Here is a 25,356-nt window from a genome sequence, read left to right on the forward strand (position 1 = left end):
CAGAGGAGCCTTGTCGGGGCCTGGTGGCTTATCATACGTTTGCAAACTGTATGTAACTAAGACCTCTGGATTTCTATTATATGTATATATATATATAGTCTTTCATGTCTTGGTACAGGTACAGCTCGGTGTGCTGGGGGACACCAGGGGTTTGTCCCCAATGTATTTCTAGCCAGACTACCCCCTCCCTTTCATGCACCTGAATTGTACTTCCTAATTGATTTGAGCAACTTACATTTTGTTCTGTTAGTATGAGGGGCATGGATGGGACCAGTGTTTGGAGGGTATGCTGGTCTCTGTATTGCCATTTGGAGATCCCGGGGGTATCTTCAGGTAAGTTAGCTCTCAATTTGGATACATTTGCTCAGATGCCATTATCATGTGGCATTATGTTATATTACCCGGAAGGGTTGTTATTATTATTATTATTAGTACCTGGGGTGGGTCTGGGGTGCGGTTCCCCCTGGATTGGTGGGGCTGGGCTGCTCTGCGGTAGCACACTGCAAGATCTTATTTAGCACCCCCTTAACACATTTATTAATCCTTCTGGTCTTTTAATTACACTCTCACTAGTATATTAATTTTTGTATATAGATTTTGTTTTCCTTTTATTAACACATACTAACACTTTACCTTCTCGCATTGTGCTGCCCTGGGGTAGCTGGCCTTTGCCGGTTTGTGGGGTCCTGCACCCCGGGCCCAGACTTAGAGATAGGGACCACCAGCATCAGAGGAGCCTTGTCGGGGCCTGGTGGCTTATCATACGTTTGCAAACTGTATGTAACTAAGACCTCTGGATTTCTATTATATGTATATATATCTATATAGTCTTTCATGTCTTGGTACAGGTACAGCTCGGTGTGCTGGGGGACACCAGGGGTTTATCCCCAATGTATTTCTAGCCAGACTACCCCCTCCCTTTCATGCACCTGAATTGTACTTCCTAATTGATTTGAGCAACTTACATTTTGTTCTGTTAGTATGAGGGGCATGGATGGAACCAGTGTTTGGAGGGTATGCTGGTCTCTGTATTGCCATTTGGAGATCCCGGGGGTATCTTCTGGTAAGTTAGCTCTCAATTTGGATACATTTGCTCAGATGCCATTATCATGTGGCATTATGTTATATTACCCGGAAGGGTTGTTATTATTATTATTATAAGTACCTGGGGTGGGTCTGGGGTGCGGTTCCCCCTGGATTGGTGGGGCTGGGCTGCTCTGGGGTAGCACACTGCAAGATCTTATTTAGCACCCCCTTAACACATTTATTAATCCTTCTGGTCTTTTAATTACACTCTCACTAGTATATTAATTTTTGTATATAGATTTTGTTTTCCTTTTATTAACACATACTAACACTTTACCTTCTCACATTGTGCTGCCCTGGGGTAGCTGGCCTTTACAGGTTTGTGGGGTCCTGCACCCCGGGCCCAGACCTAGAGATAGGGACCACCAGCATCAGAGGAGCCTTGTTGGGGCCTGGTGGCTTATCATACGTTTGCAAACTGTATGTAACTAAGACCTCTGGATTTCTATTATATGTATATATATATATAGTCTTTCATGTCTTGGTACAGGTACAGCTCGGTGTGCTGGGGGACACCAGGGGTTTATCCCCAATGTATTTCTAGCCAGACTACCCCCTCCCTTTCATGCACCTGAATTGTACTTCCTAATTGATTTGAGCAACTTACATTTTGTTCTGTTAGTATGAGGGGCATGGATGGGACCAGTGTTTGGAGGGTATGCTGGTCTCTGTATTGCCATTTGGAGATCCCGGGGGTATCTTCAGGTAAGTTAGCTCTCAATTTGGATACATTTGCTCAGATGCCATTATCATGTGGCATTATGTTATATTACCCGGAAGGGTTGTTATTATTATTATTATTAGTACCTGGGGTGGGTCTGGGGTGCGGTTCCCCCTGGATTGGTGGGGCTGGGCTGCTCTGGGGTAGCACACTGCAAGATCTTATTTAGCACCCCCTTAACACATTTATTAATCCTTCTGGTCTTTTAATTACACTCTCACTAGTATATTAATTTTTGTATATAGATTTTGTTTACCTTTTATTAACACATACTAACACTTTACCTTCTCGCATTGTGCTGCCCTGGGGTAGCTGGCCTTTGCCGGTTTGTGGGGTCCTGCACCCCGGGCCCAGACCTAGAGATAGGGACCACCAGCATCAGAGGAGCCTTGTCGGGGCCTGGTGGCTTATCATACGTTTGCAAACTGTATGTAACTAAGACCTCTGGATTTCTATTATATGTATATATATATATATAGTCTTTCATGTCTTGGTACAGGTACAGCTCGGTGTGCTGGGGGACACCAGGGGTTTATCCCCAATATATTTCTAGCCAGACTACCCCCTCCCTTTCATGCACCTGAATTGTACTTCCTAATTGATTTGAGCAACTTACATTTTGTTCTGTTAGTATGAGGGGCATGGATGGGACCAGTGTTTGGAGGGTATGCTGGTCTCTGTATTGCCATTTGGAGATCCCGGGGGTATCTTCTGGTAAGTTAGCTCTCAATTTGGATACATTTGCTCAGATGCCATTATCATGTGGCATTATGTTATATTACCCGGAAGGGTTGTTATTATTATTATTATTAGTACCTGGGGTGGGTCTGGGGTGCGGTTCCCCCTGGATTGGTGGGGCTGGGCTGCTCTGGGGTAGCACACTGCAAGATCTTATTTAGCACCCCCTTAACACATTTATTAATCCTTCTGGTCTTTTAATTACACTCTCACTAGTATATTAATTTTTGTATATAGATTTTGTTTTCCTTTTATTAACACATACTAACACTTTACCTTCTCGCATTGTGCTGCCCTGGGGTAGCTGGCCTTTGCCGGTTTGTGGGGTCCTGCACCCCGGGCCCAGACCTAGAGATAGGGACCACCAGCATCAGAGGAGCCTTGTCGGGGCCTGGTGGCTTATCATACGTTTGCAAACTGTATGTAACTAAGACCTCTGGATTTCTATTATATGTATATATATATATAGTCTTTCATGTCTTGGTACAGGTACAGCTCGGTGTGCTGGGGGACACCAGGGGTTTATCCCCAATGTATTTCTAGCCAGACTACCCCCTCCCTTTCATGCACCTGAATTGTACTTCCTAATTGATTTGAGCAACTTACATTTCTCTGACGTCCTAAGAGGATGCTGGGGACTCCGTAAGGACCATGGAGAATAGCGGCTCCGCAGGAAACAGGGCACAAAAGTAAAAGCTTTAGGATCAGGTGGTGTGCACTGGCTCCTCCCCCTATGACCCTCCTCCAAGCCTCAGTTAGGTTTTTGTGCCCGGCCGAGAAGGGTGCAATCTAGGTGGCTCTCCTAAAGAGCTGCTTAGAGTAAAAGTTTTGTTAGGTTTTTTATTTTCAGTGAGTCCTGCTGGCAACAGGCTCACTGCAACGCGGGACTTAGGGGAGAAGAAGTGAACTCACCTGCGTGCAGGATGGATTGGCTTCTTAGGCTACTGGACACTAGCTCCAGAGGGACGATCACAGGTACAGCCTGGATGGGTCACCGGAGCCGCGCCGCCGGCCCCCTTGCAGATGCTGAAGAAAGAAGAGGTCCAGAAATCGGCGGCTGAAGACATTCCTGTCTTCTTAAGGTAGCGCACAGCACTGCAGCTGTGCGCCATTGCTCTCAGCACACTTCACACCAGCGGTCACTGAGGGTGCAGGGCGCTGGGGGGGGCGCCCTGGGCAGCAATGTTAATACCTACACTGGCTAAAAATACATCACATATAGCCCCTGGGCTATATGGATGTATTTAACCCCTGCCAGGAATCCAGAAAAACCGGGAGAAGAGCCCGCCGAAAAGGGGGCGGGGCCTATCTCCTCAGCACACAGCGCCATTTTTCCCACACAGCTCTGCTGGTGGGAAGGCTCCCAGGCTCTCCCCTGCACTGCACTACAGAAACAGGGTTAAAACAGAGAGGGGGGGCATTTTGTGTGGCGATATTATAATATATTAAGATGCTATAAGGGAAAACACTTATTATAAGGTTGTCCCTGTATAATTATAGCGTTTTGGTGTGTGCTGGACACTCTCCCTCTGTCTCCCCAAAGGGCTAGTGGGGTCCTGTCCTCTATCAGAGCATTCCCTGTGTGTGTGCTGTGTGTCGGTACGTGTGTGTCGACATGTATGAGGACGATGTTGGTGTGGAGGCGGAGCAATTGCCTGTAATGGTGATGTCACCCCCTAGGGAGTCGACACCGTAATGGTTGGCTTATTTATGGAATTACGTGATAATGTCAACACGCTGCAAGGCCGGTTGACGACATGAGACGGCCGGCAAACCAATTAGTACCTGTCCAGGCGTCTCAAACACCGTCAGGGGCTTTAAAACGCCCATTACCTCAGTCGGTCGACACAGACACAGACACGGACACTGACTCCAGTGTCGACGGTGAAGAAACAGACGTATTTTCCAGTAGGGCCACACGTTACATGATAAGGGCAATGAAGGAGGTGTTACATATTTCTGATACTACAAGTACCACAAAAAAGGGTATTATGTGGGGTGAGAAAAAACTACCTGTAGTTTTTCCTGAATCAGATGAATTAAAATTTGCTAATATCTAAGAAATTATTGGCGTTATACCCTTTCCCGCCAGAAGTTAGGGCGCGTTGGGAAACACCCCCTAGGGTGGATAAGGCATTCACATGCTTATCAAAACAAGTGGCGTTACCGTCTCCAGATACGGCCACCCTCAAGGAGCCAGCTGATAGGAGGCTGGAAAATATCCTAAAAAGTATATACACACATACTGGTGTTATACTGCGACCAGCGATCGCCTCAGCCTGGAGGTGCAGCGCTGGGGTGGCTTGGTCGGATTCCCTGACTGAAAATATTGATACCCTTGACAGGGACAGTATTTTATTGACTATAGAGCATTTAAAGGATGCATTTCTATATATGCGAGATGCACAGAGGGATATTTGCACTCTGGCATCAAGAGTAAGTGCGATGTCCATTTCTGCCAGAAGATGTTTATGGACACGACAGTGGTCAGGTGATGCGGATTCCAAACGGCACATGGAAGTATTGCCGTATAAAGGGGAGGAGTTATTTGGGGTCGGTCTATCGGACCTGGTGGCCACGGCAACAGCTGGAAAATCCACCTTTTTACCCCAAGTCACCTCTCAGCAGAAAAAGACACCGTCTTTTCAGCCTCAGTCCTTTCGTCCCCATAAGGGCAAGCGGGCAAAAGGCCAGTCATATCTGCCCAGGGGTAGAGGAAAGGGAAAAAGACTGCAGCAGGCAGCCCCTTCCCAGGAACAGAAGCCCTCCACCGCTTCTGCCAAGTCCTCAGCATGACGCTGGGGCCTTACAAGCGGACTCAGGTGCGGTGGGGGGTCGTCTCAAGAGCATCAGTGCGCAGTGGGCTCACTCGCAAGTGGACCCCTGGATCCTACAGGTAGTATCTCAGGGGTACAGATTGGAATTCGAGACGTCTCCTCCTCGCAGGTTCCTGAAGTCTGCTTTACCAACGTCTCCCTCCGACAGGGAGGCAGTATTGGAAGCAATTCACAAGCTATATTCCCAGCAGGTGATAATGAAAGTACCCCTCCTACAACAAGGAAAGGGGTATTATTCCACTCTATTTGTGGTACCGAAGCCAGACGGCTCGGTGAGACCTATTCTAAATCTGAAATCTTTGAACACTTACATACAAAGGTTCAAATCAAGATGGAGTCACTTACAGCAGTGATAGCGAACCTGGAAGAGGGGACTATATGGTGTCCCTGGACATCAAGGATACTTACCTCCATGTCCCAATTTGCCCTTCTCACCAAGGGTACCTCAGGTTCGTGGTACTGAACTGTCACTATCAGTTTCAGACGCTGCCGTTTGGATTGTTCACGGCACCCCGGGTCTTTACCAAGGTAATGGCCGAAATGATGATTCTTCTTCGAAGAAAAGACGTCTTAATTATCCCTTACTTGGACGATCTCCTGATAAGGGCAATGTCCAGGGAACAGTTGGAGGTCGGAGTAGCACTATCTCGGGTACTGCTACAACAGCACGGGTGGATTCTAAATATTCCAAAATCGCAGCTGATCCCGACGACACGTCTGCTGTTCCTAGAGATGATTCTGGACACAGTCCAGAAAAAGGTGTTTCTCCCGGAGGAGAAAGCCAGGGAGTTATCCGAGCTAGTCAGGAACCTCCTAAAACTAGGAAAAGTGTCAGTGCATCATTGCACAAGGATCCTGGGAAAATGGTGGCTTCTTACGAAGCAATTCCATTCGGCAGATTTCACGCAAAAACTTTTCAGTGGGATCTGCTGGAAAAATGGTCCGGATCGCATCTTCAGATGCATCAGCGGATAACCCTGTCTCCAAGGACAAGGGTGTCTCTTATGTGGTGGCTGCAGAGTGCTCATCTACTAGAGGGCCGCAGATTCGGCATTCAGGACTGGGTCCTGGTGACCACGGATGCCAGCCTGAGAGGCTGGGGAGCAGTCACACAGGGAAAAAAATTTCCAGGGAGTGTGGTCAAGTCTGGAGACTTCTCTCCACATAAATATACTGGAGCTAAGGGCAATTTACAATGCTCTGAGCCTAGGAAGACCTCTGCTTCAAAGTCAACCGGTGCTGATCCAGTCGGACAACATCACGGCAGTCGCCCACGTAAACAGACAGGGCGGCACAAGAAGCAGGAGGGCAATGGCAGAAACTGCAAGGATTCTTCGCTGGGCGGAAAATCATGTGATAGCACTGTCAGCGGTGTTCATTCCGGGAGTGGACAACTGGGAAGCAGACTTCCTCAGCAGGCACGACCTCCACCCGGGAGAGTGGGGACTTCATCTGGAAGTCTTCCACATGATTGTGAACCGTTGGGAAAGACCAAAGGTGGACATGATGGCGTCCCGCCTCAACAAAAAACTGGACAGGTATTGCGCCAGGTCAAGAGACCCTCAGGCAATAGCTGTGGACGTTCTGGTAACACCGTGGGTGTACCAGTCGGTGTATGTGTTCCCTCCTCTGCTTCTCATACCCAAGGTACTGAGAATTATAAGACGTAGAGGAGTAAGAACTATACTTGTGACTCCGGATTGGCCAAGAAGGACTTGGTACCCGGAACTTCAAGAGATGCTCACAGAGGACCCATGGCCTCTGCCGCTAAGAAGGGACTTGCTTCAGCAAGTACCATGTCTGTTCCAAAACTTACCGCGGCTGCGTTTGACGGCATGGCGGTTGAACGCCGGATCCAAAGGGAAAAAGGCATTCCGGAAGAGGTCATCCCTATCCTGGTCAAAGCCAGGAAGGAGGTGACCGCACAACATTATCACCACATTTGGCGAAAATATGTTGCGTGGTGTGAGGCCAGGAAGGCCCCACGAAGAAATTTCAACTCGGTCGATTCCTGCATTTCCTGCAAACAGGAGTGTCTATGGGCCTCAAATTGGGGTCCATTAAGGTTCAAATTTCGGCCCTGTCGATTTTCTTCCAGAAAGAATTGGCTTCAGTTCCTGAAGTCCAGACGTTTGTCAAGGGAGTACTGCATATACAACCCCCTTTTGTGCCTCCAGTGGCACCGTGGGATCTCAACGTAGTTCTGGGATTCCTCAAATCACATTGGTTTGAACCGCTCAAATCTGTGGATTTGAAATATCTCACATGGAAAGTGACCATGCTGTTGGCCCTGGCCTCGGCCAGGCGAGTGTCAGAATTGGCGGCTTTGTCTCACAAAAGCCCATATCTGTTTTTCCATTCGGACAGGACAGAACTGCGGACTCGTCCCCAGTTTCTCCCTAAGGTGGTGTCAGCGTTTCACCTGAACCAGCCTATTGTGGTACCTGCGGCTAATAGGGACTTGGAGGACTCCAAGTTGCTAGATGTTGTCAGGGCCCTGAAAATATATGTTTCCAGGACGGCTGGAGTCAGGAAAACTGACTCGCTGTTTATCCTGTATGCACCCAACAAACTGGGTGCTCCTGCTTCTAAGCAGACGATTGCTCGTTGGATTTGTAGTACAATTCAGCTTGCACATTCTGTGGCAGGCCTGCCACAGCCAAAATCTGTAAATGCCCATTCCACAAGGAAGGTGGGCTCATCTTGGGCGGCTGCCCAAGGGGTCTCGGCTTTACAACTTTGCCGAGCTGCTACTTGGTCAGGGGCAAACACGTTTGCAAAATTCTACAAATTTGATACCCTGGCTGAGGAGGACCTGGAGTTCTCTCATTCGGTGTTGCAGAGTCATCCACACTCTCCCGCCCGTTTGGGAGCTTTGGTATAATCCCCATGGTCCTTACGGAGTCCCCAGCATCCACTTAGGACGTCAGAGAAAATAAGAATTTACTTACCGATAATTCTATTTCTCGTAGTCCGTAGTGGATGCTGGGCGCCCATCCCAAGTGCGGATTGTCTGCAATACTTGTACATAGTTATTGTTACAAAAATCGGGTTATTATTGTTGTGAGCCATCTTTTCAGAGGCTCCGCTGTTATCATGCTGTTAACTGGGTTCAGATCACAGGTTGTACAGTGTGATTGGTGTGGCTGGTATGAGTCTTACCCGGGATTCAAGATCCTTCCTTATTGTGTACGCTCGTCCGGGCACAGTATCCTAACTGAGGCTTGGAGGAGGGTCATAGGGGGAGGAGCCAGTGCACACCACCTGATCCTAAAGCTTTTACTTTTGTGCCCTGTCTCCTGCGGAGCCGCTATTCTCCATGGTCCTTACGGAGTCCCCAGCATCCACTACGGACTACGAGAAATAGAATTATCGGTAAGTAAATTCTTATTTTTGTTCTGTTAGTATGAGGGGCATGGATGGGACCAGTGTTTGGAGGGTATGCTGTTCTCTGTATTGCCATTTGGAGATCCCGGGGGTATCTTCAGGTAAGTTAGCTCTCAATTTGGATACATTTGCTCAGATGCCATTATCATGTGGCATTATGTTATATTACCCGGAAGGGTTGTTATTATTATTATTATTAGTACCTGGGGTGGGTCTGGGGTGCGGTTCCCCCTGGATTGGTGGGGCTGGGCTGCTCTGGGGTAGCACACTGCAAGATCTTATTTAGCACCCCCTTAACACATTTATTAATCCTTCTGGTCTTTTAATTACACTCTCACTAGTATATTAATTTTTGTATATAGATTTTGTTTTCCTTTTATTAACACATACTAACACTTTACCTTCTCGCATTGTGCTGCCCTGGGGTAGCTGGCCTTTGCCGGTTTGTGGGGTCCTGCACCCCGGGCCCAGACCTAGAGATAGGGACCACCAGCATCAGAGGAGCCTTGTCGGGGCCTGGTGGCTTATCATACGTTTGCAAACTGTATGTAACTAAGACCTCTGGATTTCTATTATATGTATATATATATATAGTCTTTCATGTCTTGGTACAGGTACAGCTCGGTGTGCTGGGGGACACCAGGGGTTTATCCCCAATGTATTTCTAGCCAGACTACCCCCTCCCTTTCATGCACCTGAATTGTACTTCCTAATTGATTTGAGCAACTTACATTTTGTTCTGTTAGTATGAGGGGCATGGATGGGACCAGTGTTTGGAGGGTATGCTGGTCTCTGTATTGCCATTTGGAGATCCCGGGGGTATCTTCAGGTAAGTTAGCTCTCAATTTGGATACATTTGCTCAGATGCCATTATCATGTGGCATTATGTTATATTACCCGGAAGGGTTGTTATTATTATTATTATTAGTACCTGGGGTGGGTCTGGGGTGCGGTTCCCCCTGGATTGGTGGGGCTGGGCTGCTCTGGGGTAGCACACTGCAAGATCTTATTTAGCACCCCCTTAACACATTTATTAATCCTTCTGGTCTTTTAATTACACTCTCACTAGTATATTAATTTTTGTATATAGATTTTGTTTTCCTTTTATTAACACATACTAACACTTTACCTTCTCGCATTGTGCTGCCCTGGGGTAGCTGGCCTTTGCCGGTTTGTGGGGTCCTGCACCCCGGGCCCAGACCTAGAGATAGGGACCACCAGCATCAGAGGAGCCTTGTCGGGGCCTGGTGGCTTATCATACGTTTGCAAACTGTATGTAACTAAGACCTCTGGATTTCTATTATATGTATATATATGTATAGTCTTTCATGTCTTGGTACAGGTACAGCTCGGTGTGCTGGGGGACACCAGGGGTTATCCCCAATGTATTTCTAGCCAGACTACCCCCTCCCTTTCATGCACCTGAATTGTACTTCCTAATTGATTTGAGCAACTTACATTTTGTTCTGTTAGTATGAGGGGCATGGATGGAACCAGTGTTTGGAGGGTATGCTGGTCTCTGTATTGCCATTTGGAGATCCCGGGGGTATCTTCAGGTAAGTTAGCTCTCAATTTGGATACATTTGCTCAGATACCATTATCATGTGGCATTATGTTATATTACCCGGAAGGGTTGTTATTATTATTATTATTATTATTAGTACCTGGGGTGGGTCTGGGGTGCGGTTCTCCCTGGATTGGTGGGGCTGGGCTGCTCTGGGGTAGCACACTGCAAGATCTTATTTAGCACCCCCTTAACACATTTATTAATCCTTCTGGTCTTTTAATTACACTCTCACTAGTATATTAATTTTTGTATATAGATTTTGTTTTCCTTTTATTAACACATACTAACACTTTACCTTCTCGCATTGTGCTGCCCTGGGGTAGCTGGCCTTTGCCGGTTTGTGGGGTCCTGCACCCCGGGCCCAGACCTAGAGATAGGGACCACCAGCATCAGAGGAGCCTTGTCGGGGCCTGGTGGCTTATCATACGTTTGCAAACTGTATGTAACTAAGACCTCTGGATTTCTATTATATGTATATATATATATATATATAGTCTTTCATGTCTTGGTACAGGTACAGCTCGGTGTGCTGGGGGACACCAGGGGTTTATCCCCAATGTATTTCTAGCCAGACTACCCCCTCCCTTTCATGCACCTGAATTGTACTTCCTAATTGATTTGAGCAACTTACATTTTGTTCTGTTAGTATGAGGGGCATGGATGGGACCAGTGTTTGGAGGGTATGCTGGTCTCTGTATTGCCATTTGGAGATCCCGGGGGTATCTTCAGGTAAGTTAGCTCTCAATTTGGATACATTTGCTCAGATGCCATTATCATGTGGCATTATGTTATATTACCCGGAAGGGTTGTTATTATTATTATTATTATTAGTACCTGGGGTGGGTCTGGGGTGCTGTTCCCCCTGGATTGGTGGGGCTGGGCTGCTCTGGGGTAGCACACTGCAAGATCTTATTTAGCACCCCCTTAACACATTTATTAATCCTTCTGGTCTTTTAATTACACTCTCACTAGTATATTAATTTTTGTATATAGATTTTGTTTTCCTTTTATTAACACATACTAACACTTTACCTTCTCGCATTGTGCTGCCCTGGGGTAGCTGGCCTTTGCCGGTTTGTGGGGTCTTGCACCCCGGGCCCAGACCTAGAGATAGGGACCACCAGCATCAGAGGAGCCTTGTCGGGGCCTGGTGGCTTATCATACGTTTGCAAACTGTATGTAACTAAGACCTCTGGATTTCTATTATATGTATATATATATATATAGTCTTTCATGTCTTGGTACAGGTACAGCTCGGTGTGCTGGGGGACACCAGGGGTTTATCCCCAATGTATTTCTAGCCAGACTACCCCCTCCCTTTCATACACCTGAATTGTACTTCCTAATTGATTTGAGCAACTTACATTTTGTTCTGTTAGTATGAGGGGCATGGATGGGACCAGTGTTTGGAGGGTATGCTGGTCTCTGTATTGCCATTTGGAGATCCCGGGGGTATCTTCAGGTAAGTTAGCTCTCAATTTGGATACATTTGCTCAGATGCCATTATCATGTGGCATTATGTTATATTACCCGGAAGGGTTGTTATTATTATTATTATTAGTACCTGGGGTGGGTCTGGGGTGCGGTTCCCCCTGGATTGGTGGGGCTGGGCTGCTCTGGGGTAGCACACTGCAAGATCATATTTAGCACCCCCTTAACACATTTATTAATCCTTCTGGTCTTTTAATTACACTCTCACTAGTATATTAATTTTTGTATATAGATTTTGTTTTCCTTTTATTAACACATACTAACACTTTACCTTCTCGCATTGTGCTGCCCTGGGGTAGCTGGCCTTTGCCGGTTTGTGGGGTCCTGCACCCCGGGCCCAGACCTAGAGATAGGGACCACCAGCATCAGAGGAGCCTTGTCGGGGCCTGGTGGCTTATCATACGTTTGCAAACTGTATGTAACTAAGACCTCTGGATTTCTATTATATGTATATATATATATATAGTCTTTCATGTCTTGGTACAGGTACAGCTCGTTGTGCTGGGGGACACCAGGGGTTTATCCCCAATGTATTTCTAGCCAGACTACCCCCTCCCTTTCATGCACCTGAATTGTACTTCCTAATTGATTTGAGCAACTTACATTTTGTTCTGAACTATATGTTGCATTGTCCTGTTTAGTGACTATGGGGCACATTTACTAAGCAGTGATAAAAGCAGAGAAGTGAGCCAGACCCGCATGTGTACTAAATCAGGCAAACCATCGATGGGTAAAACCATCGATGGATCCATTCCAGATGGTTTTACACCAACAAGGTTATCCATCGATGGTGGTGACTATCGATGGATAACCCACCAATGGCCATTCCCCTGCAGCATGTGCTGGCGGGCACTAGCCCGCCAAAACTGTTATTCTCTCCCCCATCCTCCTTACACTCCGTTCTGCCTGTGGGCATTTGCAGAATGACGCGATCGCATCATTCTGCAAACGCCCACCGACAGTACGGACTTTAAGGAGGAGCGGAGGGGAGCAGTGGCATGCCCTGGAAAATTTCCGGGGTTGCCAGTCTGCACAGCGCAGCTAGGCCGGAAATTTTCCGGGCATGCCACTCAAGGGGTTAATCAGTAGCTAACTGCCAAAATACATGTCTCTGTGTCATTATTTTATAGTATAAGCAGAGCCGGCCCTAACCAATATGATGCCCTAGGCAAGATTTTGGCTGGTGCCCCCTAGCACCACCGCTAGTTCTGCAGGAGATGCCTGGCATGAGTCAGCTGGCAGCTCTGCTAACGTCGGGCGCATTTTGTTTATGAAAATGCATCATAATATTTGCATTACTATGTGGCTAGGATGCACAAGCAGCTTCTGCTGATTAAAATGATATGCAGCATGCCTATATACTGTGTGCGACTGCGGCTGTATCTGCATACTAAATGCTACATTACAGTGATTTACAGGAATACACTGCAATGTAGCATTTCGTATGCAGATACAGTCGCAGTCACACACAGACTATAGGCATGCTGCATATCATTTTAATCAGCAGAAGCTGCTGGTGCCCCTAAGCATACCAAATGCCCTAGGCATTTGCCTAGTTTGTCTATGCCTAAGGCCGGCTCTGAGTATAAGTTGTGTTAATGTCTTTCATGTTATAAGGAGGTATGGCCCTCAGCCATTAGGAGGTTTAGGGTGCTGTGATGATTAGTGGCTTTTACCTAGGAGATGCTGGGCTGCCGCCCTCCAGTACAAATCCACCACCCACAGTGAACATCCAGTGACTGCATTGTCAGTGACAGTGACTTCCTACTGGAAACACTATCTGCTAATCACACACAGACAGTAAGTCCCAGGGGAGGTGATTTCTCCCCCCCCCCCCCGGGACTGCCAGTTCAGACTCTGATTTGCAGAAAGCACTTCCAATAGGAATACACTCTCCTGCTGTTCCATCAGCCTTAGTTTTGCTTCTAGGGGCAAATTGTGTGCATATTTCTTTTCTTTGGTCCTTACACTGCTTAACCTGCTCGGGCAGCCTTCTCAAATCAAGAGGTCAGAGCAGCCACTTGCTGTGATATCGATGGCAGAAGTGGGACAACTAGTTATGGCTAAGGGAGGCTTTGGATGTGTGCTTCTAGGTAGGTAAGACACCATTGGTTTGTGCAGGGCTGTAACTAGGGGTGTGCAAGCAGTGCTGTTGCACAGGGCCATGGAGTGGCTGCGGCACCATTGCTGCCCATGGCACATGCAGTCAGTAGTACTATTGCCCAGCTACCTGGAGCATCCAAGGGATACTTTGGGCAGGGACTGTGAAGCCTGTGGATCCGCCCAGGCAGTGCCCTACTTCCCAGAGTCAGCAGCGCTGCCCCCTAGGCAAGTTATCAGGGTGTCACAAATTTAGGGGGCAGGGCCAGCACAAGGCGCACTACCACCCTGTAACTACGCATGCTATTCTGATATTACTGAATCCACTCCAGTGACTGGAAGCCACACAGCTACCAGCAGCTGTGATCAGAGGTATAATTCCCGCTTGGCAAATGGCACTGAGCTCTACACAATGCTGATGTTCCTACATCAATGTTCAAATAAACGCTGGAGCAGCGGTTCCCAACCGGTGGTACGCGTACTCCTGGGGGTACGCGCCGCACTACAGAGGGGTACTTGAAATTGCAGCTGGTAATGGTGGCTGTGTGACCCGGTGCATGCGCAGTCGCGCATGGAGGACGCCGGACGCCGGGTCACACCGCCACGGCTGGATGTAGGTGTGGCGGTGTGACCCGGCGCATGAGCAGTTGCACATGGAGGACGCCGCCAGACCAGTGGTGATTTGTTTAAATTTAAACTGCAGCAACATACCCGACCGCCACCAGGATAAACCTGATGGTTGTCAGTCAGCCCTCCCCCGGGCAGCAATGAATACTGCAGGGCGGGCCCGACCCTAACGTTCGCTGAGTACTGCAACCAGGGGTGTAGCGAGCGTGGCTCCGGTGGAGCACAAGCTCCGGGTGCCCAAAAAGTTAGAGGGCGCGCCACCACCCTCCCTCCTCACACTGCACTGTGGGCTGCTGTATAGGCAGCCGCAGAGCATTAGCCTAGAGGGTGCACACTGACTCGGACTCAGAGAATACGCAGGTAGAGAATTGGGCAGACCAGAGGCAACAGAGCAGGAGGCACTGACAGCCAGCAGATGTCAGAGCTCTTCCCGTCCTCCTTTATATATCTCAATGTCTGCTTGTAGCTGTGCAGCAGGGTTACTTCTGTCATGCAGCACCCGAACCACTCTGCCCCTGTTGCTGCAGCACCTCTCTCTATCTAGCCCAGCTGCTGCAGCACCTCTCTCTGCCCCAGTTGCTGCATAATCTCTCTCTGTACCATCTTCTGCAGGATCTCTCTTTCCTGGAAGCTGCAGTACATTTCTCTACTTCAGATGCTGCAGCACATCTTTCTGCCTGGGCTTCTGCAACACCAATCTCTGCCCAGGCTTCTGCAGCACCTCTTTCTGCCAGGTGTATAAGCAGCTATACTGTGGTGTAAGGTATATAAGTGGCTCTACTGTGGCATAACATGTATAAGCGTCTCTACTGTGTGCTGTTACGTGTATAAGCAGGGCCATCTTTTCGTATGGGCTCAATGGCAATTGCCCAATGGCACTAGGATAGTAAGGGTCCCAGCATAATAGCTGAGGGTCCCCTTTTTCCAGGGGTACCAGATTTTTGAAAACCGGCCCTGGGGAACTGGAGATATCAGATTTCAAAGCAGTGTTCTTACTCCGAGCCTGTTAATTGCTCTTCCCAGCCAGATATCTCGGGTTCTGCCTGACTTAAGCCCCGTACACATGGGGGAGATGTGTGCTGAGCACACATATCTCTCAGCACTCAGTGCAATGTGTGCTGAGCGAGGGGGGCGGGATGGATGGGCCGCTCACTTCACCCAGTGGTGAAATGAGCGATATCACAAGATTTGTCATGCATGCGTTGCATCGCTATCACTATGGGCATACACACGGAGAGATCCGTACATGGGCCCTCATTCCGAGTTGTTCGGTCGCAAGGCGAATGTAGCAGAGTTACACACGCTAAGCCGCCGCCTACTGGGAGTGAATCTTAGCTTCTTAAAATTGCGACCGATGTATTCGCAATATTGCGATTACTAACTACTTAGCAGTTTCTGAGTAGCTCCAGACTTACTCTGCCTGTGCGATCATTTCAGTGCTTGTCGTTCCTGGTTGACGTCACAAACACACCCAGCGTTCGCCCAGGCACTCCCACCGTTTCCCCGGCCACTCCTGCGTTTTTTCCGGAAACGGTAGCGTTTTCAGCCACACGCCCCTGAAACGCCGTGTATCCGCCCAGTAACACCCATTTCCTGTCAATCACATTACGATCGCCGGAGCGAAGAAAAAGCCGTGAGTAAAAATACTTTCTTCATAGTAAAGTTACTTGGCGCAGTCGCAGTGCGAACATTGCGCATGCGTACTAAGCGGATTTTCACTGCGATGCGATGAAAAATACCGAGCAAACAACTCGGAATGAGGGCCATAATTTCTAAGCAATCTAGTCACAGTGCTTAGAATTTAAGTACGGATCTCTCTGTGTGTATCCCCCTTTAGAGTTTTTCCAAAGGTATACTCCAAAAGCTGGGACTCTCCCCTTTCGTTGGACATGGAAAACTTATATCTACTATGCCCAGAACCAGAGATATCAGCCTTCAAGCAGCTGGTCCCTGCTCCAACTCCACATGCCTGATAATGCAGTTTCATATTTTCGTTGGTGGATTGCTCTGTTCCCCAAGTTCCCAGCACCTCCTGAATGTTTGACTCTCTCTAGTTTTTTTTATCCCATTGAAAGCCAAGAAATCTATTTCCAGGAGCTGGAGATATCTGCAGTCAATCAAGATGCCCTATCACCGGAAAATGATGAATATTGAGCCCACTCCACTATCCACCCCTCCCCTGCGTATTAAACACCCCCTAGCACCCTGGAAGTCATGTACCGGGGCCCTTCATTCAGTCCTATGCCCCGTTCTACAGTTTAGTGTTCTCCCTCCCTCCCCATCTCCCACCATCTGTACAGTAAGGGCACACTAGCCGGTTTTCCCCGGATGGCAAAAAGTCGTACAAACTTTGTCTGGCTTTTTGCCATCCCGGAGAAACCGGCAGAGTCTGTCACACAGGACGGCTTTGAGCCGTATGTGATGCTGTGCGCATGCGCAGCATCAGACACGGCTTGAGAAAAAAACGTTGTGTGTGAAAGCTCCCCTTCACACACATGGTTTACTGGCTGCAAAGACGGCCCGGTGCCGGCCCGGCAGCCGGACCTTCCAGTGGATAGTTCCGGCTGCAACCCGGCAGCCGGGCCGGGACCGTGCCGTGTGTAAGGACACATTGCGCTCAATGGGGGAAATTTACTAAGCTCCCGATTTTGACCGAGATGCCGTTTTTTCATCAAAGTGTCATCTCGGTAATTTACTAAGCAATAATCACGGCAGTGATGAGGGCATTCGTAATTTTTTGCAAGTCCAAGAAAAAAATTACGAATGAATACACCATCGGTCAAAACGCGGCTGTTTAAGTATGAATCTCGGTAATTTACTAAGAAGTGCAAAGCAAAAAAAAAACAAACACTGCCGTGAAAAATTACAACTCGTTAAAAAGTGCTTAAAAAAAACAGACCTGCTTTTTTTTTCCGTGATTGGATAGGCATGCAGGGATCCATGAGATCCGTGCATGTATATCAGTGGGAAGGGGTGGGAAAGTTGTTATTTTATTAAAAAAAATTGCGTGGGGTCCCCCCTCCTAAGCATAACCAGCCTCGGGCTCTTTGAGCCGATCCTGGTTGCAGAAATATGGGGAAAAAATTGACAGGGGTTCCCCCATATTTAAGCAACCAGCATCGGGCTCTGCGCCTGGTCCTGGTTCCAAAAATACGGGGGACAAAAAGAGTAGGGGTCCCCCGTATTTTTAAAACCAGCACCGGGCTCCACTAGCTGGACAGATAATGCCACAGCCGGGGGTCACTTTGATATAGTGCCCTGCGGCCGTGGCATCAAAAATCCAACTAGTCACCCCTGGCCGGGGTACCCTGGGAGAGTGGGGACCCCTTCAATCAAGGGGTCCCCCCCCCCCCCCAGCCACCCAAGGGCCAGGGGTGAAGCCCGAGGCTGTCCCCCCCCCATCCAATGGGCTGCGGATGGGGGGGCTGATAGCCTTTGTTGTAAAAGAAAAGATATTGGCCCTCATTCCGAGTTGATCGCTCGCAAGGCGATTTTAGCAGAGTTACACACGCTAAGCCGCCGCCTACTGGGAGTGAATCTTAGCTTCTTAAAATTGCGACCGATGTATTCGCAATATTGCGATTACAAACTACTTAGCAGTTTCAGAGTAGCTTCAGACTTACTCGGCATCTGCGATCAGTTCAGTGCTTGTCGTTCCTGGTTTGACGTCATAAACACACCCAGCGTTCGCCCAGACACTCCTCCGTTTCTCCGGCCACTCCTGCGTTTTTTCCGGAAACGGTAGCGTTTTTAACCACACGCCCCTGAAACGCCGTGTTTCCGCCCAGTAACACCCATTTCCTGTCAATCACATTACGATCGCCGGAGCGAAGAAAAAGCCGTGAGTAAAAATACTATCTTCATTGTTAAATTACTTGGCGCAGTCGCAGTGCGAATATTGCGCATGCGTACTAAGCGGAATTTCACTGCGATGCGATGAAATATACCGAGCGAACGACTCGGAATGAGGGCCCTTGTTTTTAGTAGCAGTACTACAAGTCCCAGCAAGCCTCCCCCGCATGCTGGTACTTGGAGAACCACAAGTACCAGCATGCGGCGGAAAAACGGGCCCGCTGGTACCTGTAGTACTACTACTAAAAAAATACCCAAAAAAACACAAGACACACACACCGTGAAAGTATAATTTTATTACATACATACACACATACATACATACTTACCTTATGTTCCCACGCAGGTCGGTCCTCTTCTCCAGTAGAATCCAAGGGGTACCTGTTGAAGAAATTATACTCACGAGATCCAGGGGTCCAGGGTCCTCGGGGAATCCAGGTGTAATCCACGTACTTGAAAAAAATAACAAAACGGACACCCGAGCCACGCACTAAAAGGGGACCCATGTTTGCACATGGATCCCCTTTTCCCGACTGCCAGAAACCCACTCTGACTGATGTCTAAGTGGGTTTCTTCAGCCAATCAGGGAGTGCCACGTTGTAGCACTCTCCTGATCGGCTGTGTGCTCCTGTACTGAGTGACAGGCGGCACACGGCAGTGTTACAATGTAGCGCCTATGCGCTCCATTGTAACCAATGCTGGGAACTTTCTTGCTCAGCGGTGACGTCACTTTAGGTCAACCGCAGGGCAGAAAGTTCCCAGCATTGGTTACAATGTAGCGCATAGGCGCTACATTGTAACACTGCCGTGTGCTGCCTGTCAGTTAGGACAGGAGCACACAGCCGATCAGGAGAGTGCTACAACGTGGCACTCCCTGATTGGCTGAAGAAACCCACTTAGACATCAGTCAGAGTGGGTTTCTGGCAGTCGGGAAAAGGGGATCCATGTGCAAACATGGGTCCCCTTTTAGTGCGTGGCTCGAGTGTCCGTTTTGTTATTTTTTTCAAGTACGTGGATTACACCTGGATTCCCCGAGGACCCTGGACCCCTGGATCTCGTGAGTATAATTTCTTCAACAGGTACCCCTTGGATTTTACTGGAGAAGAGGACCGACCTGCGTGGGAACATAAGGTAAGTATGTATGTATGTGTGTATGTATGTAATAAAATTATACTTTCACGGTGTGTGTGTCTTGTGTTTTTTTGGGTATTTTTTTAGTAGTAGTACTACAGGTACCAGCGGGCCCGTTTTTCCGCCGCATGCTGGTACTTGTGGTTCTCCAAGTACCAGCATGCGGGGGAGGCTTGCTGGGACTTGTAGTACTGCTACTAAAAACAATATCTTTTCTTTTACAACAAAGGCTATCAGCCCCCCCATCCGCAGCCCATTGGATGGGGGGGGACAGCCTCGGGCTTCACCCCTGGCCCTTGGGTGGCTGGGGGGGGGGACCCCTTGATTGAAGGGGTCCCCACTCCCCCAGGGTACCCCGGCCAGGGGTGACTAGTTGGATTTTTGATGCCACGGCCGCAGGGCACTATATCAAAGTGACCCCCGGCTGTGGCATTATCTGTCCAGCTAGTGGAGCCCGGTGCTGGTTTTAAAAATACGGGGGACCCCTACTCTTTTTGTCCCCCGTATTTTTGGAACCAGGACCAGGCGCAGAGCCCGATGCTGGTTGCTTAAATATGGGGGAACCCCTGTCAATTTTTTCCCCATATTTCTGCAACCAGGATCGGCTCAAAGAGCCCGAGGCTGGTTATGCTTAGGAGGGGGGACCCCACGCAATTTTTTTTAAATATTTGACAGTGTTTAATTTAAAAAAAACAAAAAAAATGAACCCCAGCACGGATCACACAGATCCGGCCGTGATTAATTGTAAAAAAAGTCGGCAGTGTTTTGCTAATCACTGCCGTAAAAAAAAAAAAAAAAACCACGAATGACATCGACATCGGAAGAAAAGAAAAACCCGAATACGACAGCTTAGTAAATCCATCGTAACAAATTCAAAAAGTTGCAGTTTTACACTTTCGATGTCATTCGTGATTGAACTTTGACCTGAAACGGGAAAACACGAATCTTAGTAAATTTACCCCAATGTGTCTTTGCATCACGGCAGCGGTTAAAAGCCGTCTGGGTTTTTGCCGGGTGGTGCCAGCCGGGTAGTGTGTTTTAGCCCTAAAGCAGTAATTAGCAGAAATTACTGCTTCAGGTCCTACATGCTGAGCGGTAGATAGAACACCCCGGCCGCCTGCGGGACATCAAAGCTGCTGCTGATAGCACCCCCTGTCCCTACCACAGGAGGATGGGTAGGGGCACCAGTACATTGCTTTGCCCAGAGGCCTACACTGCTGTTAAGACGGCCCTGTGTATAAGGGGCTCTTCTGTGTAGTATAACATGTATAAGGGGTTCTACTGTGTAGTGGAATGTGAATAACAGACACTACTGTGTTGTGTAATATGAATTGGTACTATTCTGTACCACACCCCTTCCTCATGAAGCCAGACCCCTATATTGTTTATGCAATCTGAGCTCCACAAGGTCTAGAACTGGTCCTGACACCAATTTAGGATTTCTTTTATATTTTTCCTTTATAAATGTAACATGCCACCACATGTTGGCTAGGGGAGGAGGGCGCTAAAACATACCCTTGCTCCAGGCACCATGGCACCTAGCTATTCCTCTGACTGCAACGCCGTTCAGCAGTCAGACATACTTTGCCACCTGGCAGCAGCAGCACTGTGCTCACTGCTGATCACACCTTGAGAGGAGGAGGACCAGAGACCCGGGCTGCATCGTTGCTGTTCTGCCTCTTGCTAATCCTGTCTCTCCCTACAGCAGGTAAGAGCACCAGGATCCTTTCATGGCTGCTTATGTGGGACGGTATGGAGGGAGTACTTAATCTAATGCTGATTGCCGCATTTTAGATTAATGTCAGCATAATCACACGTCCATTCAGTCAGCCTACACTGAGCTGCTGATCACATGGGAAACTTCTTTCTAATAATTCAGGAATCCCAGAACACCGTGCACATGTGTCACAAGTGATCCGATTGTGTCTAGTTAGGCAAAAGTTGCTGCACTTGTACCAGTCACTTCTTTGTCTACAAAGCCTATGAAGCTGCATTTGTCTTTGGTTTAGGCTGCAGGAGGGGAAGTTAGGGTTAGTGGGGAGATTAGGGTTAAGCTGCGGTTCGGGAAATTAGGGTTAGTGGGAAGATTAAGGTTAGGCTGCGGAAGGGGAAATTAGGGTTAGTGGGGAGATTAGGGTTAGACTGTGGGTGGGGAAGTTAGGGTTAGTGGGAAGATTAGGGTTAGGCTGCCGTTGGGGAAATTAGGGTTAGTGGGAAGATTAGGGTTAGGCTGCGGTTGGGGAAATTAGGGTTAGTGGGAAGATTAGGGCTAGGCTGTGGGTGGGGAAGTTAGGGTTAGTAGGGAGATTAGGGTTAGGCTGTGGGTAGGGAAGTGAGGGTTAGTGGGGAGATTAGGGTTAGGCTACCGTTGGGGAAATTAGGGTTAGTGGGAAGATTAGGGTTAGGCAGCGGTTGCGGAAATTAGGGTTAGTGGGGAGATTAGTGTTAGGCTGCGGAAGAGGAAGTTAGGGTTAGTGGGGAGATTAGGGATAGGCTGCGGAAGGGGAAGTTAGGGTTAGTGGGGAGATTAGGGTTAGGCTGTGGGTAGGGAAGTTAGGGTTAATGGGGAGATTAGGGTTAGGCTACCGTTGGGGAAATTAGGGTTAGTGGGAAGATTAGGGTTAGGCAGCGGTTGGGGAAATTAGGGTTAGTGGGGAGATTAGTGTTAGGCTGCGGAAGGGGAAGTTAGGGTTAGTGGGGAGATTAGGGTTAGGCTGCGGGTGGGGAAGTTAGGGTTAGTGGGGAGATTAGGGTTAGGCTGTGGGTGGGGAAGTTAGGGTTAGTGGGGAGATTAGGGTTAGGCTGCAGGAGGGGAAATTAGAGTTAGTGGAGAGATTAGGGTTAGGCTGCGGGTGGGGAAGTTAGGGTTAGTGGGGAGATTAGGGTTAGGCTGCAGGAGGGGAAATTAGAGTTAGTGGAGAGATTAGGGTTAGGCTGCGGGTGGGGAAGTTAGGGTTAGTGGGGAGATTAGGGTCAGGCTGCGGGAGGGGAAATTAGGGTTAGTGGGGAGATTAGGGTTAGGCTGCAGGAGGGCAAATTAAAGTTAGTGGGGAGATTAGGGTTAGGCTGAGGGACGGGGGTTAGGGTTTGTGGGAAGATTAGGGTTGGGCTGCGGGTATGGGGGGGAGGTTAGGGTTAGTGGGGAGATTGGGGTTAGGCTGCAGGAGGGCAGGTTAGGGTTAGAGACTAGGCATGGTAATTAACAATTGATAACTAAAATGATTACTACCTAACAAAAACAAACTTTTCTAGCAAGGACGGGTGGGTGGGGAAATTTATGAGACGAGGGGGTACTCAAAAATGAAAAGCCTAATCAAGGGGTACGGGAGAGAAAAAAGGTTGGAAACCACTGCACTAGAGGTATATTTACCAGATGTACAAGTAGTTAACTCTCTATACATTTAGAGTTTGAAGCCTATTTAAATGTTTGTTTCCATAATACAGTTTTAAATAGCAGAGAGGGGAGGAGATGGCTCTTTATACAGTATACGTGACGTGCTCACCTTTCTGACCTGCTTCTTTATCATCTTCAGCAGCTAACACCACAGACAGACACAAGATGCAGGCTGCCAGGGACCAATATATTGCTCCAGGTCGATGATCTATAACAGACAACAGTAAGTCAGTATGAAAGAGGAAACCTGCACCTGCACCAAATCGTAAGGAGAAATGGAAGATAGGTAAAGGGACTGAAGAGACCCCTTTCTTACAAAGTACTGTACAATGGGGGTAATTCATACTTGATCGCTGCTGTGCGTTTTTGCGGGCGATCAGTCCTGAACTGCAATGCGCAGGTGCGATGGACTGCAGTAACGGGAATCGCCAGTCAGCAATGGGTCTGTGCGAAGGATCCAATTGCACGAGCGTTCGCAAGGAGATTGACAGGAAGAGAGCATTTGTGGGTGGCAACTGACCGTTTTCAAGGAGTGTCTGGAAAAAACGTAGGCTTGTCCAAGCGTTGGAAGGGAGGGTGTCTGACATCAAATCCTGTCCCAGACAGGCTGAAGTGATTGCCGCTGCTGAGTAAGTCCTGGGATGCGCAGAGACTGCACAAAATCAGTTTGTACAGCTCTGCTACACATGGGATCGCACACTTGCACAGCTAAAATACACTCCCCCTGTAGGCGGCGACTATCTGATCGCAGGGCTGCAAAAATCGCTGCCCAGGGATCAGGTCTGAATTACCCCAAATTCTATGTGCTGTAGTAGTGCTGCAAAGGAAAAAGCACGGTTCTCCCAATGTGGAGTTAAGCTTATTGCTGGTCTGTAGTAATCTCACCCATTGCTTCTCTTGAGACTTTAAATCTACCAAGGAAATTACTTTCAGTGTATATAGAAATAATTAGTCTCCTCCCAGACCCCAAGCATCACAGCAGGTAGATAAAGCAAATTACTATTGGCAAAAACAGTGTCACAAAGTCCATTGAGTGTCATACGGTTATGCGGTGTTTCACTCAAAGTTAGCATTCAATACACTTGCATGTTTAAAGGGGCAGTAATATTAATAGACTGAAAGGTTTGAATAAACATGTTATGTGTTATGGCATATGTTGTTGTTTCTGTATTAAGACCCTATTATATTGTGGTACAGCAACACATGACCTGTGGCTCCACCAAGGATTGTCTTAACAGCATTGTAGGCCCCGGGCAAAGCAATGCGCTGGGTCCATACACACCCATTCATGGGAAGTGGTAACCAATTAAAAACATTCCACCATACGTCTCCTGTGGGCCTGCACTGTCTTTCCACATGCTTCCATACAGTGAAGGGCTGTCAGCACTCTGATTGGTGAATAGCTCCAGTCGTCCTCCAATCAGCATGCTGACAGCCATTTACTGTCTGGCTGCAGGCTGGGAGGCAGGTAGAGAATGCTGCCTTGCAATTCTGATTATTTGGCCACCAACCACCCCTGCTCGAAGGCCCCTAGACTTGTGGGGCCCTGGACAGCTGCCCAGTGTCCCAATACAATAAAATTGCCCTGGCGTCCACCCCATCCCAGCTGACTGCAGTTCCAATCATTATTCTCTCCATTTTGACCACTAGGAAGAGGGCAGGATACAGGAGGACCACCCAGCCTTCTGGGGTCTCCCAGAAAATTTGTGAGTCTGACGAAGGTTCCGGTAGAGTAGTTAAGCATGACAGACACTATTGATGAGAAACTCTTGTCAACATGGCAACATTGCAGTATCATATGAGGAGTGCGTAATAAGTTTCTGGATCCACAAAAACATATTTTTTTTTACAAAGTGAACATTACATTTTTTCAAAGTATTCGTCAGAGGAGTCTATCCACTCGAACCACTTTGTGAAGCAGCTGGACCAGTCCGAAGCAGGTATGTCTTCTACATGCTGGATAAAGATCTCCACTGCAGCTTCCAGTGACTCAAAACAAATCCCATGCATCTTGCACTTTATTTGTGGGAACACAAAGAAGTTGCAAGGAGCCAGGCCTGGACTGTACTGCGGATGACCAAGCTCCTGGATGCGTTCATGGGCCAAAAAAATCCACCACTTTCCTGGACTTGTGGGCAGGTGGATTGTCATGATGGAGAAGGGCACAATGAGCGTGAGTTCTTGGATGGTGCCTGGAATAGGCTTCCAGCACTTGCAGCAGGCATTGGCTGGTGTACCAGTTCCCAATGATGGTGGACTGCTGCATGAGTTGTACAGTAGCTACATGACCAATGTTGGCCACAAAAAAACAGCCACAATATGCTTGACCTCACTGTGCACACATCGAAACCTCTGTGGTGGCGCACCTCCAACTGGTTTCTACTGGGACGACTGATATTCGGTCTCAGGGTTGAAGCTGTAGGTC

At 48.3% G+C, this 25,356-nt stretch overlaps 1 protein-coding gene across 1 annotated transcript in view; it reads right to left on the minus strand.

Annotated features, from left to right (window-relative positions):
* LOC135024952 (fibrinogen-like protein 1-like protein) overlaps positions 1-24,370 on the minus strand; it is a 40,666-nt gene extending 16,296 nt beyond the window's left edge. The window contains exons 1-2 of the mRNA XM_063953495.1: positions 24,235-24,370; positions 23,041-23,139 (exon numbers count right to left, since the gene is read on the minus strand). Coding sequence (XP_063809565.1) covers positions 23,041-23,139; positions 24,235-24,370 — 235 coding nt within the window. The remainder of the gene's footprint in view (positions 1-23,040; positions 23,140-24,234) is intronic.
* Between the last annotated feature and the right edge of the window lie 986 nt (positions 24,371-25,356).

This window comes from Pseudophryne corroboree, chromosome 2, assembly GCF_028390025.1.
Source record: "Pseudophryne corroboree isolate aPseCor3 chromosome 2, aPseCor3.hap2, whole genome shotgun sequence".
NCBI lineage: Eukaryota > Metazoa > Chordata > Amphibia > Anura > Myobatrachidae > Pseudophryne > Pseudophryne corroboree.